The sequence below is a fragment of the Oncorhynchus masou genome, chromosome 24, assembly GCF_036934945.1.
Source record: "Oncorhynchus masou masou isolate Uvic2021 chromosome 24, UVic_Omas_1.1, whole genome shotgun sequence".
Taxonomy (NCBI): Eukaryota; Metazoa; Chordata; class Actinopteri; order Salmoniformes; family Salmonidae; genus Oncorhynchus; species Oncorhynchus masou.
Genome location: NC_088235.1, coordinates 31679311 through 31700120, shown reverse-complemented (window position 1 = coordinate 31700120; position 20810 = coordinate 31679311). Strand labels below are relative to the sequence as shown.

The 20810-nt window shown below is 47.7% G+C and overlaps 1 protein-coding gene across 4 annotated transcripts in view; it reads right to left on the bottom strand.

The window, feature by feature from the left end:
• Positions 1-207: 207 nt before the first annotated feature.
• Positions 208-20810, bottom strand: part of LOC135512050 (disks large homolog 5-like) — a 137191-nt gene continuing 116588 nt past the window's right edge. For all 4 annotated transcript variants that reach the window (XM_064933658.1, XM_064933659.1, XM_064933656.1 and 1 more), the window contains exons 27-37: positions 20014-20147; positions 19463-19627; positions 18822-19011; positions 18407-18555; positions 13519-13689; positions 11772-11965; positions 10877-11020; positions 10496-10623; positions 10077-10186; positions 2702-2811; positions 208-1764 (exon numbers count right to left, since the gene is read on the bottom strand). In XM_064933658.1, the coding sequence (XP_064789730.1) occupies positions 1661-1764; positions 2702-2811; positions 10077-10186; positions 10496-10623; positions 10877-11020; positions 11772-11965; positions 13519-13689; positions 18407-18555; positions 18822-19011; positions 19463-19627; positions 20014-20147 (1599 nt within the window). In that variant the 3' untranslated portion in view covers positions 208-1660. The remainder of the gene's footprint in view (positions 1765-2701; positions 2812-10076; positions 10187-10495; positions 10624-10876; positions 11021-11771; positions 11966-13518; positions 13690-18406; positions 18556-18821; positions 19012-19462; positions 19628-20013; positions 20148-20810) is intronic.

Sequence of the window (20810 nt, the reverse complement as noted above, 5' to 3'; positions counted from 1 at the left end):
GTCATTGAAGAAAATTGTGATAAAAATATGCATGTCTGTGTATGGTGTATACCTGACACGCTCCAAATGTGCCAGTTCACATATGCAGGTGCCGAGTTTCAGCGCAGTCCCTCATCCCAGGAAGTAGTTGGCCTTGTGGTGAACGTTTTTGTTTGTGTGTAATGATACAATGTAAATGTAAATTAAAACAAATCAATTGGACTTGGACAACGTTCCCCACATGTATTTATTTTCCTTAACATTTGATACAAATAATATAATTTCATTGAGAAGTGAAGTTATATCTATAGTCTACTTTCGTGTTTCAACCAACATGAGAAGATGCAATATTATAGAGAAAAAAGGAAAAGTAATTTACCAGTTTATCATAATGTTGAAATTTATGAATTCATCCTCTTAATTTGGTTCATTCAAACCCCTAGAACAGAAATAAAATATCCCTTTTATAAATTCTACATTTCGGGTAATAGAGAGATGCCCATTAGGAAATGTATGAAATGTTAGGAACTTTGGAACAACTCTACAACACATACATTTTCTCATGGTGAAACTATCGTACCTACGGTAAAGTATTATTGCATTTCTTAGTGTTCAAGCATTACTAGGTTGAAGGATAAATGGTGCAGAACAAATCTGTTTCATTTGGCACAACATACAGAAGGAAACATATATAACCTGGAATTTTGCATTGAGAACAGTAAGTGGGTTGTAAAACAAACGTCTGTCATTTACATCAACTTGGGAAAAAAAAGAATCATGCAAATTTGTCATACATTTGTCTTTAAATATGTAAATTATATGACAAACAACAGAGGGAAAAAATGCAACATACACAATCATTTCTGTTCACTAACTGCTACATTTGTAGGCTATAAAGGAAGGTCCATAACCAACATTATTAGATTGGGATTAGAGAATTGAAATGACAAAGAAAACATACATAAAGATGAGAACACAGTGGTCCATTCCATTCTGTTCAGAAAAACTTGCTGCACCCATGTTGAGCCTGTTGCCATAACTATAGTTCATCATGGTTATTACATGGTCTTCTACACTGATCCCAGATCCGTTGTGACATCATGATAACAACTACAGCACAAACAGGTCTGAGACAAGTCTAAAATGTTGTTTTCTTCCATTCCATGCATCAACTTGTATTCTGACATATGATTGAGAACCATAGGAACAGGAAGAGTCAAGGAGTGCCATGGTGGAGTTAAGGGACAAACATTCAAGTAAAAAAGCATTACAATATTAAATACTAGTGTAAACGAATCTCTAGGCCTGTCTGAAGTATACAGCATCACTATGACATCATCATTATAGTGGGATTATTACTTCTATTTGTGGGGTGTGAGACAAATCAGTGCTATATGAATCTTCATCTTTCAGATAAGTGTAATTATGTTGAGAGTATATCAGAGGCTGCATCCCAAATAGCACCCTATTCCCAATATATAGTGCACTACTTGGGGAAGTAGTGCACTACATAGGGAATAGGGTGCTATTTGGGATGCAAGCCTCATAGTTGACTATTATAACAACAGTGATGTGATATTGTTGACTAGTTTTTAACATTTAGCCGTGGATAAGTGTATCATACCCAACCTTCCTTGTTAAGGGTTGAAGTGTTACATAGATAGAAGCACCTAGAAACCTTCTAGAAAGCTCCATCAGGAATCCATAAGACTTTACTTTGTTCTTGGTCCACTATAGTCATGATCTGAGTGCAAATGTAGGACAGGCTTCCTCCTTGGACGATACCTGCAACACAAAAAAACTGTTTTCAAATCTGGGTCATTACTGTCTCAGAGTAGATGATCTGTGCCATTACTGTCTCAGAGTAGATGATCTGGTCCGGTTCTGTCTCAGAGTAGATGATCTGGGCCATTACTGTCTCAGAGTAGATGATCTGGTCCATTACTGTCTCAGAGTAGATGATCTGGTCCGGTTCTGTCTCAGAGTAGATGATCTGGGCCATTACTGTCTCAGAGTAGATGATCTGGGCCATTACTGTCTCAGAGTAGATGATCTGGTCCGGTTCTGTCTCAGAGTAGATGATCTGGTCCGGTTCTGTCTCAGAGTAAATGATCTGGGTCATTACTGTCTCAGAGTAGATGATCTGGTCCGGTTCTGTCTCAGAGTAGATGATCTGGGCCATTACTGTCTCAGAGTAGATGATCTGGTCCGGTTCTGTCTCAGAGTAGATGATCTGGGCCATTACTGTCTCAGAGTAGATGATCTGGTCCATTACTGTCTCAGAGTAGATGATCTGGTCCGGTTCTGTCTCAGAGTAGATGATCTGGGCCATTACTGTCTCAGAGTAGATGATCTGGTCCGGTTCTGTCTCAGAGTAGATGATCTGGTCCGGTTCTGTCTCAGAGTAGATGATCTGGTCCGGTTCTGTCTCAGAGTAGATGATCTGGGCCATTACTGTGTCAGAGTACATGATCTGGGCCATTACTGTCTCAGAGTAGATGATCTGGTCCGGTTCTGTCTCAGAGTAGATGATCTGGTCCGGTTCTGTCTATGGAACTTCACTCATTACGATCTAACAGGCTGATCTTAGTTCAGCACTCCTACTCTGATACAAGTTATGAATAAGAGGCCTGGTCTGACTCCAGACTGTAGGTACATATGACAGGCCTTCTCACATAGCAACAAACTGAATGTTAATATATGATATTAACATAATACTAACCTGTAAAGACCTTGCTGTACTCCTGTTCAGTTTTCTGTGCCATCTCAAACTGCTCCTTGGAATGTTTCTGAGAGACTTTATCCCGTAAGTATAGAGGATCCTTCTGTTCTCTGAATGAAGGAAAGAACAAAATCATATTAAATATCATATTTCAGTTCATTAAAAAAAGAGGTGACACATGGCACACAGTTGATATCACACAGAGACTGTGGTGGCATGGCAACAAAATTACCCCCAATTATATGCATAGAAGCCAATCAACATGACAGCAACAACAAAAAAAGACTGTCTCTGCTCTTCACTACAATTGCAGTGTTAATGAGTAATAGTGCTGTACAAACTGAGCGGTAGGTACAGTCAAACTTAAAACAGGCACACTGGGTGGCAACTGGGTTAATGAGCCTCTCTTGTCTGTGACCCGTCTGCTCCTGACCTGCTGTTTTCCTTTCCCTGCCTGGCCTACAGTCTACATATTGACTATATGACGCCATCCAAAGGATAGAAAGTCAGAGTGGCTCTCTCTCTCTCACTCACTCACTCACTCACTCACTCACTCACTCACTCACTCACTCACTCACTCACTCACTCACTCACTCACTCAAAGGCATCTGCCATAGACATACTATTCACGTGTTTATATGAGATGATTGGTCTCTGCTGGTAGTGTGGAGTGAGTGAAGAGCAGCAAGGGCTTAGCCAAATAGCTGAGAGTGTACTGTAGGGCCCAGCCTCTCTCGCTCTCTCTCTCAGAGACAGAGACGAGCAGCCCCCAGTACAAAGCTCAAAACTGGAAGAGACAGGCCCAGCTTTCAGCCTCTCAGTCACAGGGATAGCTCAGCTCGACGCCCCCGCAGCCCACCACAGAGCTATAGGGCTCAGCCTCTCAGTCACAGGGATAACTGAGCTGACGCCCCCGCAGCCCACCACAGAGCTATAGGGCTCAGCCTCTCAGTCACAGGGATAACTGAGCTGACGCCCCGCAGCCCACCACAGAGCTATAGGGCTCAGCCTCTCAGTCACAGGGATAACTGAGCTGACGCCCCGCAGCCCACCACAGAGCTATAGGGCTCAGCCTCTCAGTCACAGGGATAACTGAGCTGACGCCCCGCAGCCCACCACAGAGCTATAGGGCTCAGCCTCTCAGTCACAGGGATAGCTCAGCTGACGCCCCCGCAGCCCACCACAGAGCTATAGGGCTCAGCCTCTCAGTCACAGGGATAACTGAGCTGACGCCCCGCAGCCCACCACAGAGCTATAGGGCTCAGCCTCTCAGTCACAGGGATAACTGAGCTGACGCCCCCGCAGCCCACCACAGAGCTATAGGGCTCAGCCTCTCAGTCACAGGGATAACTGAGCTGACGCCCCCGCAGCCCACCACAGAGCTATAGGGCTCAGCCTCTCAGTCACAGGGATAGCTCAGCTGACGCCCCCGCAGCCCACCACAGAGCTATAGGGCTCAGCCTCTCAGTCACAGGGATAGCTCAGCTGACGCCCCCGCAGCCCACCACAGAGCTATAGGGCTCAGCCTCTCTGTCACAGGGATAACTGAGCTGACGCCCCCGTAGCCCACCACAGAGCTATAGGGCTCAGCCTCTCAGTCACAGGGATAGCTCAGCTGACGCCCCCGCAGCCCACCACAGAGCTATAGGGCTCAGCCTCTCAGTCACAGGGATAACTGAGCTGACGCCCCGCAGCCCACCACAGAGCTATAGGGCTCAGCCTCTCAGTCACAGGGATAACTGAGCTGACGCCCCGTAGCCCACCACAGAGCTATAGGGCTCAGCCTCTCAGTCACAGGGATAGCTCAGCTGACGCCCCCGCAGCCCACCACAGAGCTATAGGGCTCAGCCTCTCAGTCACAGGGATAACTGAGCTGACGCCCCCGCAGCCCACCACAGAGCTATAGGGCTCAGCCTCTCAGTCACAGGGATAGCTCAGCTGACGCCCCCGCAGCCCACCACAGAGCTATAGGGCTCAGCCTCTCAGTCACAGGGATAGCTCAGCTGACGCCCCCCGCAGCCCACCACAGAGCTATAGGGCTCAGCCTCTCTGTCACAGGGATAGCTCAGCTGACGCCCCCGCAGCCCACCACAGAGCTATAGGGCTCAGCCTCTCAGTCACAGGGATAGCTCAGCTGACGCCCCGCAGCCCACCACAGAGCTATAGGGCTCAGCCTCTCAGTCACAGGGATAACTGAGCTGACGCCCCCGCAGCCCACCACAGAGCTATAGGGCTCAGCCTCTCAGTCACAGGGATAACTGAGCTGACGCCCCCGCAGCCCACCACAGAGCTATAGGGCTCAGCCTCTCAGTCACAGGGATAGCTCAGCTGACGCCCCGCAGCCCACCACAGAGCTATAGGGCTCAGCCTCTCAGTCACAGGGATAACTGAGCTGACGCCCCGCAGCCCACCACAGAGCTATAGGGCTCAGCCTCTCAGTCACAGGGATAACTGAGCTGACGCCCCGCAGCCCACCACAGAGCTATAGGGCTCAGCCTCTCAGTCACAGGGATAGCTCAGCTGACGCCCCCGCAGCCCACCACAGAGCTATAGGGCTCAGCCTCTCAGTCACAGGGATAGCTCAGCTGACGCCCCGCAGCCCACCACAGAGCTATAGGGCTCAGCCTCTCTGTCACAGGGATAACTGAGCTGACGCCCCGTAGCCCACCACAGAGCTATAGGGCTCAGCCTCTCAGTCACAGGGATAGCTCAGCTGACGCCCCCGCAGCCCACCACAGAGCTATAGGGCTCAGCCTCTCAGTCACAGGGATAACTGAGCTGACGCCCCCGCAGCCCACCACAGAGCTATAGGGCTCAGCCTCTCAGTCACAGGGATAACTGAGCTGACGCCCCCGTAGCCCACCACAGAGCTATAGGGCTCAGCCTCTCAGTCACAGGGATAGCTCAGCTGACGCCCCCGCAGCCCACCACAGAGCTATAGGGCTCAGCCTCTCAGTCACAGGGATAACTGAGCTGACGCCCCCGCAGCCCACCACAGAGCTATAGGGCTCAGCCTCTCAGTCACAGGGATAGCTCAGCTGACGCCCCCGCAGCCCACCACAGAGCTATAGGGCTCAGCCTCTCAGTCACAGGGATAGCTCAGCTGACGCCCCCGCAGCCCACCACAGAGCTATAGGGCTCAGCCTCTCTGTCACAGGGATAGCTCAGCTGACGCCCCCGCAGCCCACCACAGAGCTATAGGGCTCAGCCTCTCAGTCACAGGGATAGCTCAGCTGACGCCCCGCAGCCCACCACAGAGCTATAGGGCTCAGCCTCTCAGTCACAGGGATAACTGAGCTGACGCCCCCGCAGCCCACCACAGAGCTATAGGGCTCAGCCTCTCAGTCACAGGGATAACTGAGCTGACGCCCCCGCAGCCCACCACAGAGCTATAGGGCTCAGCCTCTCAGTCACAGGGATAGCTCAGCTGACGCCCCCGCAGCCCACCACAGAGCTATAGGGCTCAGCCTCTCAGTCACAGGGATAACTGAGCTGACGCCCCGCAGCCCACCACAGAGCTATAGGGCTCAGCCTCTCAGTCACAGGGATAGCTCAGCTGACGCCCCGCAGCCCACCACAGAGCTATAGGGCTCAGCCTCTCAGTCACAGGGATAGCTCAGCTGACGCCCCCGCAGCCCACCACAGAGCTATAGGGCTCAGCCTCTCTGTCACAGGGATAGCTCAGCTGACGCCCCGCAGCCCACCACAGAGCTATAGGGCTCAGCCTCTCAGTCACAGGGATAGCTCAGCTGACGCCCCCGCAGCCCACCACAGAGCTATAGGGCTCAGCCTCTCAGTCACAGGGATAGCTCAGCTGACGCCCCCGCAGCCCACCACAGAGCTATAGGGCTCAGCCTCTCTGTCACAGGGATAGCTCAGCTGACGCCCCGCAGCCCACCACAGAGCTATAGGGCTCAGCCTCTCAGTCACAGGGATAGCTCAGCTGACGCCCCCGCAGCCCACCACAGAGCTATAGAGCTCAGCCTCTCAGTCACAGGGATAGCTCAGCTGACGCCCCCGCAGCCCACCACAGAGCTATAGGGCTCAGCCTCTCAGTCACAGGGATAGCTCAGCTGACGCCCCCGCAGCCCACCACAGAGCTATAGGGCTCAGCCTCTCAGTCACAGGGATAGCTCAGCTGACGCCCCCGCAGCCCACCACAGAGCTATAGAGCTCAGCCTCTCAGTCACAGGGATAGCTCAGCTGACGCCCCCGCAGCCCACCACAGAGCTATAGGGCTCAGCCTCTCAGTCACAGGGATAACTGAGCTGACGCCCCCGCAGCCCACCACAGAGCTATAGGGCTCAGCCTCTCAGTCACAGGGATAACTGAGCTGACGCCCCCGCAGCCCACCACAGAGCTATAGGGCTCAGCCTCTCAGTCACAGGGATAGCTCAGCTGACGCCCCCGCAGCCCACCACAGAGCTATAGGGCTCAGCCTCTCAGTCACAGGGATAGCTCAGCTGACGCCCCGCAGCCCACCACAGAGCTATAGGGCTCAGCCTCTCTGTCACAGGGATAACTGAGCTGACGCCCCGTAGCCCACCACAGAGCTATAGGGCTCAGCCTCTCAGTCACAGGGATAGCTCAGCTGACGCCCCGCAGCCCACCACAGAGCTATAGGGCTCAGCCTCTCAGTCACAGGGATAACTGAGCTGACGCCCCCGCAGCCCACCACAGAGCTATAGGGCTCAGCCTCTCAGTCACAGGGATAACTGAGCTGACGCCCCGTAGCCCACCACAGAGCTATAGGGCTCAGCCTCTCAGTCACAGGGATAGCTCAGCTGACGCCCCGCAGCCCACCACAGAGCTATAGGGCTCAGCCTCTCAGTCACAGGGATAACTGAGCTGACGCCCCGCAGCCCACCACAGAGCTATAGGGCTCAGCCTCTCAGTCACAGGGATAGCTCAGCTGACGCCCCCGCAGCCCACCACAGAGCTATAGGGCTCAGCCTCTCAGTCACAGGGATAGCTCAGCTGACGCCCCCGCAGCCCACCACAGAGCTATAGGGCTCAGCCTCTCTGTCACAGGGATAGCTCAGCTGACGCCCCCGCAGCCCACCACAGAGCTATAGGGCTCAGCCTCTCAGTCACAGGGATAGCTCAGCTGACGCCCCCGCAGCCCACCACAGAGCTATAGGGCTCAGCCTCTCAGTCACAGGGATAACTGAGCTGACGCCCCCGCAGCCCACCACAGAGCTATAGGGCTCAGCCTCTCAGTCACAGGGATAACTGAGCTGACGCCCCGCAGCCCACCACAGAGCTATAGGGCTCAGCCTCTCAGTCACAGGGATAGCTCAGCTGACGCCCCCGCAGCCCACCACAGAGCTATAGGGCTCAGCCTCTCAGTCACAGGGATAACTGAGCTGACGCCCCCGCAGCCCACCACAGAGCTATAGGGCTCAGCCTCTCAGTCACAGGGATAGCTCAGCTGACGCCCCCGCAGCCCACCACAGAGCTATAGGGCTCAGCCTCTCAGTCACAGGGATAGCTCAGCTGACGCCCCGCAGCCCACCACAGAGCTATAGGGCTCAGCCTCTCTGTCACAGGGATAGCTCAGCTGACGCCCCCGCAGCCCACCACAGAGCTATAGGGCTCAGCCTCTCAGTCACAGGGATAGCTCAGCTGACGCCCCCGCAGCCCACCACAGAGCTATAGGGCTCAGCCTCTCAGTCACAGGGATAGCTCAGCTGACGCCCCCGCAGCCCACCACAGAGCTATAGGGCTCAGCCTCTCTGTCACAGGGATAGCTCAGCTGACGCCCCCGCAGCCCACCACAGAGCTATAGGGCTCAGCCTCTCAGTCACAGGGATAGCTCAGCTGACGCCCCCGCAGCCCACCACAGAGCTATAGAGCTCAGCCTCTCAGTCACAGGGATAGCTCAGCTGACGCCCCCGCAGCCCACCACAGAGCTATAGGGCTCAGCCTCTCAGTCACAGGGATAGCTCAGCTGACGCCCCCGCAGCCCACCACAGAGCTATAGGGCTCAGCCTCTCAGTCACAGGGATAGCTCAGCTGACGCCCCCGCAGCCCACCACAGAGCTATAGAGCTCAGCCTCTCCTCTCCTCCCATCCCAGGGACAGCTGGCACTCAGTTGATGACAGAGAAGGCTTAGTTCAATCAGAACCTCTCCATGTCCACTGCCGCACTGCACGAGTCTCTGTGAATGTGTACGAGAATGTGTGAGACAGTGTGTGGGTGCCTGCGACCATTTTATTTGCATATGCACCTAAATATTTTGCTGTGCAACCTGGAATTTTAAATTAGGAGCACCATAGTGCCTAAAAAAATTAAGGATTCTAGCTTTATTACCTCAAATATTTTTCATTGTGCTCCTAAATGTCTTTGTGCGCGCCTACCTTTTTCAATTTAGGGGCACATGCTCCTTGTAAAAAAAGCCAGAGTTGAGCCCTGGCGTGTCTGTGCCTGCGTTTGTGTCTGTGTGTTCAGCAGACTTAATCTTCCCCTCCGATTACAAATGAAAATACCAACCAGAGATCTTCTCTAATGAATCACAATTACCCCAAGAGGAGTGTCGGCTAGGGCCGTTTCTGATTAATTTCATTTTGATCACTTTGATTAATTTGTTTTGGAACGTGTCTGTGATAGGAATGAATCGGAGATCATTTCTGCAATGTTATAGTAATGAAAGTGCACCTAGACTGAAAGACAATGAAACTTAATACACTACTGTAAGTCAACCGTGAAAACAGCAGGGATATTGGAAAGTGGCAGTAGATGAGGTAATATGCTGCTTGCTTGCATGCTCCTTGTGGTGTAGGCAGAGTAAAAGGTTTGGGTGTAGCTGGTGCAGAGAGGTCAGGTGCAGGACAGCAGAGATGAGTAATAAAAGTAACTTTACTCAAAATTACCAAATACATGTAGTAATACCAAGCCCACACAATAGGACAGAAATACATAAAACAAACACGCACAAAAACCATGGAGAAAACAGAGGGTTAAATAATGAACATGTAATTGGGGAATTGAAAGCAGGTGTGTAAGACAAAACAAATGGAAAATGGATCGGCGATGGCTTGAAGGCCGGTGACGTCGAACGCCGCCCGAACAAGGAGAGGGACCGACTTCGGCAGAAGTCGTGACAGTATAAACACTTTGGAAGTTTTGATGTAAAAAGGGCTTCATAAATACAGTTGATTGATTGATAGCATTGTTATTGGTATAAAAAAAATGATGTTTAAAGAAGACTAAAGGAGATCCATGAGCTTTTACATTTCAATAGAGGAACTCCATGAGGGAAAGCAGCTGTGATAGCTTGGCCAGATGACTCTGATAGCAGTGGTGTTAGATCATTGTCTCAAAATACAGCACACAAAAATAAGTATTTATAGTAGAATGGGGGCTAGTACTCACTTTATCTGCTTTGCATTTTTGTAGCGAATGAAAATGACAATTGGGTAGATGTGAACGCTGTGAAGCCGTTCGATGGCGTGGGGTGCAATGTCAAGTAAACAGTGACAATCCTTCAAAATAGAAACAACAACAAAATCTAACCAGTTGGGTTTGCATGAGAAATGAATGAAAGCACAGCAAAGAATGTTTCCAAAATGACATATCATTAGACCAACTGACAAAATCTGACAGCCATTTTGTTAGGTTCTGTCACACTGTACATAACATACACACTGTCACGATATGGGATGGCAGCTGCCATGTTTTAATCCAGATATTTACTAGTCCTGTCTATGTACAAAATATGCTGAACTGGTTTCTCTCCTAAATATGTTTTTATCTCAATAAGACTAAACTGTAAATAAATGAACTAAATATACCTTCTCTGTGATTTCCTTGATGGAAGCAACAGTTGTGACATCAAAATGGCCGCTCCTTCGTTTGAAGTCGATGAAGACGCAGTCCTTCACCCCTCGTTCAATCGCCTGCTGAGATGCCTTCATCACCTCTGAATGGACAGACAAAAATAATCACATTTTAGTATTTCATGAGTCTGTATAAAATAACACATAATAATTGACAATCAATTTACTTATTTAAGTGGTTTACAATCCTGTCATAACATGACATAGCATTATCATAGCATGACACGGCACTGTTATAACATGACATAGTATTATAATAACATGACATAGCGATGTTCTAACATGAAATAGCATTATCAAAACATGACATAGTATTATCACAACATAACAGCCCACCAGGTAGGCACCGACAGAACCTCCCGGGGGCCTCCTTCACCAGCATGTCCTTGTTAGCCTCCACTAGGGGCCCCAGAACCAGCACTGGTCTGGGGCTGGAACACTCTACCTTCTGGATCCTCTGGTAGGCCAGGCTCACACCATCTGGTAGATAGAGAACACACAGAACCGTCAGCAGAATTATGGAAAACTACAGTGTGTATGTACCCTAACCCCAGAACCAGCACAGGTCTGGGAATGGATCACTCCACCTCCTGGACACTCTGGTAGTTAGACATTATAGCACTCTGTCAAAACAGAGATCATGAACACTGCAGTGGAAAACTAGCTTTGCACCTACATGAATAATAGCATATGCCACTTGAGGCACTTTTATCCAAAGCAACTTACAGTACAAAGCAAGTGCATACATTATGGGAATGTGAACCGTGTTGGAATGGACCCGGCAACCTTGGTGTTGCTAGAGCCGTGCTCTTACCCACGGCTCTACGCTGACCTTTCAGTTATTTTTTACAAGCAACGAGTGTGCGCCTAAGTTGAACAAAATGTAGGAGCACACAAAGAAAAGGTATCAAGCCGTTTTCTTTGTTGTAATGGTCCAAACATGACAGTCATGAATCTGCACTCAGTGTGTTCTCCATGGTGCTCAGGGGCTGCGGTACAGTGAAGTAATCATTGCAACAATTATCCTCTGGGTGATCTTTAACCTCGTGCACTGGTGCTACTAAATAAAACTCCAGGTCTCACGGCAAAATATTTAGGCGCATGCGGGTGAAATGGTCGCACTGTAGAGCCCTGTCACCAACTGAGTCACACATGACCATACATGAGATGAATCTACATGTTCCACGGTTATCATTTACAGTACAGCAAGGTGTGAATGGTCCTTCCTCACCCTCCATGATGGGCAGTGAGTCAGTGCTGATGGCGTCCACTAGGTCCTTCCCGTCTTTAGACCCAGAGCGTTTGTGTTTCTGTTTCCTGCGGAAGAAGGACCTGCGAGCGGCAGCCGAGAGGGTCTTACTGGCGGCACCGCTCTCATCCTTCATATCAGGCATGCTGTGTCTCCTGTAGAACTCCTGGTCCATTCTGAAAAACACAGGGGAATACACAGTACAACGGGTTTGAATTTTATTTTTTTATTTCACCTTTATTCAACCAGGTAGGCTAGTTGAGAACAAGTTCTCATTTACAATTGCGACCTGGCCAAGATAAAGCAAAGCAGTTCGACACATACAACGACACAGAGTTACACATGGAGCAAAACAAACATACATTCAATAATACAGTATAAACAAGTCTATATACGATGTGAGCAAATGAGGTGAGATAAGGGAGGCCATGGTGGAAAAGTAAATACAATATAGCAAGTAAAACACTGGAATGGTAGATTTGCAGTGAATGGTAGATTTGCAATGGAAGAATGTGTAAAGTAGAAATAAAAATAATGGGGTGCAAAGGAGCAAAATAAATAAATACATACGGTAGGGAAAGAGGTAGTTGTTTGGGCTAAATTATAGGTGGGCTATGTACAGGTGCAGTAATCTGTGAGCTGCTCTGACAGTTGGTGCTTAAAGCTAGTGAGGGAGATAAGTGTTTCCAGTTTCAGAGATTTTTGTAGTTCGTTCCAGTCACTGGCAGCAGAGAACAGGAAGGAGAGGCGGCCAAAGAAAGAATTGGTTTTGGGGGTGACTAGAGAGATATACCTGCTGGAGCGTGTGCTACAGGTGGGAGATGCTATGGTGACCAGCGAGCTGAGATAAGGGGGGACTTTACCTAGCAGGGTCTTTTAGATGACATGGAGCCAGTGGGTTTGGCGATGAGTACGAAGCGAGGGCCAGCCAACGAGAGCGTACAGGTCGCAATGGTGGGTAGTATATGGGGCTTTGGTGACAAAACGGATTGCACTGTGATAGACTGCATCCAATTTGTTGAGTAGGGTATTGGAGGCTATTTTGTAAATGACATCGCCGAAGTCGAGGATTGGTAGGATGGTCAGTTTTACAAGGGTATGTTTGGCAGCATGAGTGAAGGATGCTTTGTTGCGAAATAGGAAGCCAATTCTAGATTTAACTTTGGATTGGAGATGTTTGATGTGGGTCTGGAAGGAGAGTTTACAGTCTAACCAGACACCAGAATGAAGCAATAAGGCCCATGAAGGTGTGGTATATGGCCAATATACCACGGCTAAGGGCTGTTGTTCTTATGCATGATGGAACGCGGAGTGCCTGGACACAGCCCTCAACCATGGTATATTGGCCATACCTGAGGTGCCTTATTGCTATTATAAACTGGTTACCAATGTAATTAGAGCATTAAAAATAAATGTTTTGTCGTACCAGTGGTATACGGTTTGATATACCATGGCTGTCAGCCAATCAGAATTCAGGGATTGAACCACCCAGTTTATAATGCTTTTTAAACGTGTTATAAGCATGCATAAGCATTAATAAAGTATTTTAATAAGGCGTATCATGTGTTTTTTAACTTTTATTTTAACAGGGAGTCATATTGAGACCCTGCAGAAACACACACATCAAATACCAAATGCAATTATTAAATATCTCTGTGTATCAACATTTCAACAGACTCAACATAACTGTTACCTAAAGTTTATTTACAGCAGGTACAGTATGACTTACATGTATTTGCTGGGGACCTGCCCTCGTGCCAGCTTGCGTGCGCTCTCATCTAACTGCCACGCCATCCAGAAGCCAAAGTTGCCCTTTGGTAGCGTGTCTTCAATGTACAGGATGTCATCCTTCTTGAAACTCAGCTCCAGCTCCATCTCTGCTACTCGCTCATAAAGTGCTCTGAAAGGAGAAGGAACACAGATGGGTTGACGTTCATTTAGAAAATGTAAAGATAATTTTCATGGGGATGCAGTGATATTGTACAGTTAAAGAATATAGACATGTAAAAACCAGGTACAGTTTATTTACACCTGATGAATGTTGACTACAGGCCCGATGTGACTCCATACGTGAAGGGGATTACAGTAGTAAGATGTTGACTACAGGACGGATGTGACTCCATACGTTAAGGGGATTACAGTAGTAAGATGTTGACTACAGGCCCGATGTGACTCCATACGTTCAGGGGATTACAGTAGTAAGATGTTGACTACAGGACCGATGTGACTCCATACGTTAAGGGGATTACAGTAGTAAGATCTTGACTACAGGACGGATGTGACTCCATACGTGAAGGGGATTACAGTAGTAAGATGTTGACTACAGGCCCGATGTGACTCCATACGTGAAGGTGATTACAGTAGTAAGATGTTGACTACAGGACCGATGTGACTCCATACGTGAAGCGGATTACAGTAGTAAGATGTTGACTACAGGACCGATGTGACTCCATACGTTAAGGGGATTACAGTAGTAAGATGTTGACTACAGGACCGATGTGACTCCATACGTTAAGGGGATTACAGTAGTAAGATGTTGACTACAGGACGGATGTGACTCCATACGTTAAGGGGATTACAGTAGTAAGATGTTGACTACAGGACGGATGGGACTCCATACGTTAAGGGGATTACAGTAGGAAGATGTTGACTACAGGACCGATGTGACTCCATACGTTAAGGGGATTACAGTAGTAAGATGTTGACTACAGGACCGATGTGACTCCATACGTTAAGGGGATTACAGTAGTAAGATGTTGACTACAGGACCGATGTGACTCCATACGTTAAAGGGATTACAGTAGTAAGATGTTGACTACAGGCCCGATGTGACTCCATACGTTAAGGGGAGTGCCCCCGGCACATTGACTCTATAGTTTCCGGTCACAACTTGCAGACTTGTTTACGAGTTGCTGTGCGTTTTGTTGCCAACCTATTTTGCTACATGACAACTTTACGGTTTTTACTTTTTAATTACCGTTTATATTATTTTGCTACCTGACAACTTTACGGTTTTTACTTTTTAATTACCTTTATATATATTTTTTTCTTCCCTCAACTTTTTCACTCCGGACGCTTTATCTGGACATGGTTCATCATGACCTCCAACAGCCGAAGCTAAGTAGTAACATTAACATGATGCCTTCTAATTGCAGTCGCTGTACTCATAATATACAGGAGAACAATCGCCTTACGGCGAGGATAGCTGTGCTGCAAGCCCAGATTCAAACGCAATCGTTAGGCAAGGGTCATTTCAGTGTAGGAAAGGATGAAACAGCGTCTGTGCCACCAGTAAGTATAGATAGTAACGTTAGTATAAATCCCCTGGCACAGATTCCTTGATGTCCTTCCAGATTCCCTCTGTCTACCCAAGGACGCCAGAGGACAAAAATCAGTTAACCACCTAACTGAGGAACTCAATTTAACCTTGCGCAATACCCTAGATGCAGTTGCACCCCTAAAAACTAAAAACATTTCTCATAAGAAACTAGCTCCCTGGTACATACAAAATACCTGAGCTCTGAAGCAAGCTTCCAGAAAATTGGAACGGAAATGGCGCCACACCAAACTGGAAGTCTTCCGACTAGCTTGGAAAGACAGTACCGTACAGTACCAAAGAGCCCTTACTGCTGCTCGATCATCCTATTTTTCTAACTTAATTGAGGACAAAAAGAACAATCCAAAATTCCTTTTTGATACTGTCGCAAAGCTAACTAAAAAGCAGCATTCCCCAAGAGAGGATGGCTTTCACTTTAGCAGTGATAAATTCATGAATTTCTTTGAGGAAAAGATTATGATTATTAGAAAGCAAATTACGGACTCCTCTTTAAATCTGCGTATTCCTTCAAAGCTCAGTTGTCCTGAGTCTGCACAACTCTGCCAGGACCTTGGATCAAGAGAGACGCTCAAGTGTTTTAGTACTATAACTCTTGACATAATGATGAAAATAATCATGGCCTCTAAACCTTCAAGCTGCATACTGGACCCTATTCCAACTAAACTACTGAAAGAGCTGCTTCCTGTGCTTGGCCCTCCTATGTTGAACATAATAAACGGCTCTCTATCCACCGGATGTGTACCAAACTCACTAAAAGTGGCAGTAACAAAGCCTCTCTTGAAAAAGCCAAACCTTGACCCAGAAAATATAAAAAACTATCAGCCTATATCGAATCTTCCATTCCTCTCAACATTTTTAGAAAAGGCTATTGCGCAGCAACTCACTGCCTTCCTGAAGACAAACAATGTATACGAAATGCTTCAGTCTGGTTTTAGACCCCATCATAGCACTGAGACTGCACTTATGAAGGTGGTAAATTACATTTTAATGGCATCAGACCGAGGCTCTGCATCTGTCCTCGTGCTCCTAGACCTTAGTGCTGTTTTTGATACCATCGATCACCACATTCTTTTGGAGAGATTGGAAACCCAGATTGGTCTACACGGACAAGTTCTGGCCTGGTTTAGATCGTATCTGTCGGAAAGATATCAGTTTGTCTCTGTGAATGGTTTGTCCTCTGACAAATCAACTGTAAATTTCGGTGTTCCTCAAGGTTCCGTTTTAGGACCACTATTGTTTTCACTATATATTTTACCTCTTGGGGATGTCATTCGAAAACATAATGTTAACTTTCACTGCTATGCGGATAACACACAGCTGTACATTTCAATGAAACATGGTGAAGCCCCAAAATTGCCCTTGCTAGAAGCATGTGTTTCAGACATAAGGAAGTGGATGGCTGCAAACTTTCTACTTTTAAATTCGGACAAAACAGAGATGCTTGTTCTAGGTCCCAAGAAACAAAGAGATCTTCTGTTGAATCTGACAATTAATCTTAATGGTTGTACAGTCATCTCGAAAAAAACTGTGAAGGACCTCTGCGTTACTCTGGACCCTGATCTCTCTTTTGAAGAACATATCAAGACCATTTCAAGGACAGCTTTTTTCCATCTACGTAACATTGCAAAAATCCGAAACTTTCTGTCCAAAAATTATGCAGAAAAATTAATCCATGCTTTTGTCACTTCTAGATTAGACTACTGCAATGCTCTACTTTCCGGCTACCCGGATAAAGCACTAAATAAACTTCAGTTAGTGCTAAATACGGCTGCTAGAATCCTGACTAGAACCAAAAAATGTGATCATATTACTCCAGTGCTAGCCTCCCTACACTGGCTTCCTGTCAAAGCAAGGGCTGATTTCAAGGTTTTACTGCTAACCTACAAAGCATTACATGAGCTTGCTCCTACCTATCTCTCTGATTTGGTCCTGCCGTACATACCTACACGTACGCTACGGTCACAAGACGCAGGCCTCCTAATTGTCCCTAGAATTTCTAAGCAAACAGCTGGAGGCAGGGCTTTCTCCTATAGAGCTCCATTTATATTGAACGGTCTGCCTACCCATGTCAGAGACGCAAACTTGGTCTCAACCTTTAAGTCTTTACTGAAGACTCATCTCTTCAGTGGGTCATATGACTGAGTGTAGTCTGGCCCAGGAGTGGGAAGGTGAACGGAAAGGCTCTGGAGCAACGAACCATCCTTGCTGTCTCTGCCTGGCCGGTTCCCCTCTTTCCACTGGGATTCTCTGCCTCTAACCCTATTACAGGGGCTGAGTCACTGGCTTACTGGGGCTCTCTCATGCCGTCCCTTGAACGGGTGCGTCACCTCAGTGGGTTGATTCACTGATGTGATCATCCTGTCTGGGTTGGCGCCCCCCCTTGGGTTGTGCTGTGGCGGAGATCTTTGTGGGCTATACTCGGCCTTGTCTCAGGATGGTAGGTTGGTGGTTGAAGATATCCCTCTAGTGGTGTGGGGGCTGTGCCTTGGCAAAGTGGGTGGGGTTATATCCTTCCTGTTTGGCCCTGTCCGGGGGTGTCCTCGGGTGGGGCCACAGTGTCTCCTGACCCCTCCTGTCTCAGCCTCCAGTATTTATGCTGCAGTAGTTTATGTGTCGGGGGGCTAGGGTCAGTTTGTTATATCTGGAGTACTTCTCCTGTCCTATTCGGTGTCCTGTGTGAATTTAAGTGTGCATTCTCTAATTCTCTCTATCTCTCTTTCTTTCTCTCTCTCAGAGGACCTGAGCCATAGGACCATGCCCCAAGGACTACCTGACATGATGACTCCTTGCTGTCCCCAGTCCACCTGGCCGTGCTGCTGCTCCAGTTTCAACTGTTCTGCCTTATTATTATTCGACCATGCTGGTCATTTATGAACATTTGAACATCTTGGCCACGTTCTGTTATAATCTCCACCCGGCACAGCCAGAAGAGGACTGGCCACCCCACATAGCCTGGTTCCTCTCTAGGTTTCTTCCTAGGTTTTGGCCTTTCTTGGGAGTTTTTCCTAGCCACCGTGCTTCTACACCTGCATTGCTTGCTGTTTGGGGTTTTAGGCTGGGTTTCTGTACAGCACTTTGAGATATCAGCTAATGTACGAAGGGCTATATAAAATAAATTTGATTTGATTGATTTACAGTAGTAAGATGTTGACTACAGGACGGATGTGACTCCATACACGAAGGGGATTACAGTTGTAAGATGTTGACTGATGTTTAAAAAATAAATATGTGCAGCAATCTGATATGAAAACATTTCCGAGTGACAACATAGTTTTAGTACCTGATATAAAAACCATCTCCTGGTGAGTCTTTGAGCATGGTGAGCTCATCCAGACGATGTTGGACTTTAAACATGACCGTTTCAGCCGGTTTCAACATCTCCAGGCAAGCCTCCTCCGCAGTCTTATTCTTCATGTTGACACCATTGTACTGTTGAAAAACATCCATTCAATATTAGTATTAATACTAAAATGTTTGTGAATCACTGAATAGTTTGCTAACATCAAATTAACTGTACATAAAAAAATGGAATCGGTAACTAGCAAGAAGAAAGGTATGTGTTGGAGTAACTCTGCATCGACCCCAGTGCTTCACACGGCCCAGGAAGTCTGTATGTATACCTGTCTCTCTACGTATGTACCATACAGGTTACCTCTATACTACCCCATACAATACAATACGGCCCTATACTCTACCTCCAGTATTTGGTCTCCAGGCACCAGTCCGTCGGGACACTTGGCAGGGCTGTCATCCTCCAGACTCTCTACATAAATACCATACAGGTTCCCTCCACAGAGCTGCACCCCCAAATCTCCCTGGGGCTTCTTCAGCCGCACCAGCCTCACCTCTGGGGCCCTGCGAGAGCCTGCACCTGGAGAAGATAGCCTGGACAGAGACGGATATGCCTCCCATAGTCAGAGTCTATCTGGCAACCCAATGACCACCACTTAAATTTGGTCAATTCAGGAAGGTAACTGAAATTCCAACTTCCTGAATTGACTGAATTAAAACATCCCTCAGTCAGTCTATCTGGCAACCCAATTACCATCATTTCAATTCGGTCAATTCAGGAACGTAACTCAAATTCCAACTTCCTGAATTGACTGAATTAAAACATCCCACAGTCAGTCTATCTGGCAACCCAATTACCATCATTTCAATTCGGTCAATTCAGGAACGTAACTCAAATTCCAACTTCCTGCATTGACTGAATATGAATGGAATTGACTTAAACCCTGATGACATATTAATAACTAACACTAAGGAACAGAATGCTACAGCTGTTGTTTATTTTATTTTTTTATACAATATTATGACCACCTGAGTTATCCTGTACCTGAAGGAGCTGTGAGGGCTGGTGGCTGGGGTAGTCTGTTTAGAAGGTGGTGTCATGGTCCCTTCGTCTTGCTCACTCAAGGTGTCGATGACGGAGTGATTGTCTGGAGTGGTGGCTCCGCTGAGCTGGGGGGTTGGCTGACCACTGATGGACTCCATACGAGAACTGAAGAGAATGTCATCAAAATCAGTCTCCTATTACCTGGAGCGAGAGAGGTTTCCCAGCTCTGTGTGTGTGTGTGTGTGTGTGTGTGTGTGTGTGTGTGTGTGTGTGTGTGTGTGTGTGTGTGTGTGTGTGTGTGTGTGTGTGTGGCGTACCCTTACCTGGATCAAGAGAGGTTTCCCAGCTCTGTGTGTGTGTGTGTGTGTGTGTGTGTGTGTGTGTGTGTGTGTGTGTGTGTGTGTGTGTGTGTGTGTGTGTGTGTGTGTGTGTGTGTGTGTGTGTGTGTGGCGTACCCTTACCTGGATCAAGAGAGGTTTCCCAGCTCTGTGTGTGCGTGGCCTTACCTGGAGCAAGAGGGGTTTCCCAGCTCTGTGTGTGCGTGGCCTTACCTGGAGCGAGAGTGGTTTCCCAGCTGGAACATGTGTGGATTGTACTGAGCCAGGATGGTGATGGTGTCACACTGTTGACCAATCACAAGCCTCGCCTGCTGCTCATTGGCATTCCGCAAGTTGATCCCATTAAACTGAAAGAAAGAACAACAACAGTTTGAGTGAGTGAGTGAGGGATGGATGAGAGGGATGAGAGAGAGAGGGATAGAAGAAGAGAGAGAGAGCGAGAGAGACATGGGGAACGGTGAGAGAAAGAGAGTAAGATTAAGATCGAGAATGTGGGTAAATGGCATTTAAACATGTTTTTTGAGCTAAAAGGTGCTACATGTAGTATGTCTCAGCCATCAGTAAGCTAGGTGAACAGTGAGGCTGAAAATAAACAACTCTGCCCCCTCCCCCGCATCCCGTTTCCCCACAACATGGTGGAGACATTGTGGCTGTGGAATCTAGTGGAAACCACTCGCACTTGAGCCCTTTACTTACAGTATGATCCACCAACTTTAAACGGTTGAATATACTATATTTTTCATTATTAAACAAATATTTGGGTACCCAAGCAGTTAGAGCGTTGTGCCAGTAACCGAAAGGTTACTGGTTTGAATACCAGAGCTGACAAGTTGAAAGATCTGTAGATGTGCCCTTGAGCAAGGCACTTCACCCTTATTTGCTCCAGTGGCGCCATACTGTTATGGCTGACCCTGTAAAACAACACATTTTAAATCAAATGTATCGGTCACAGGTGTAGCGAAATGCCACCACTGCAGGTGACAATACAAAATTAAAACATATATTTCACA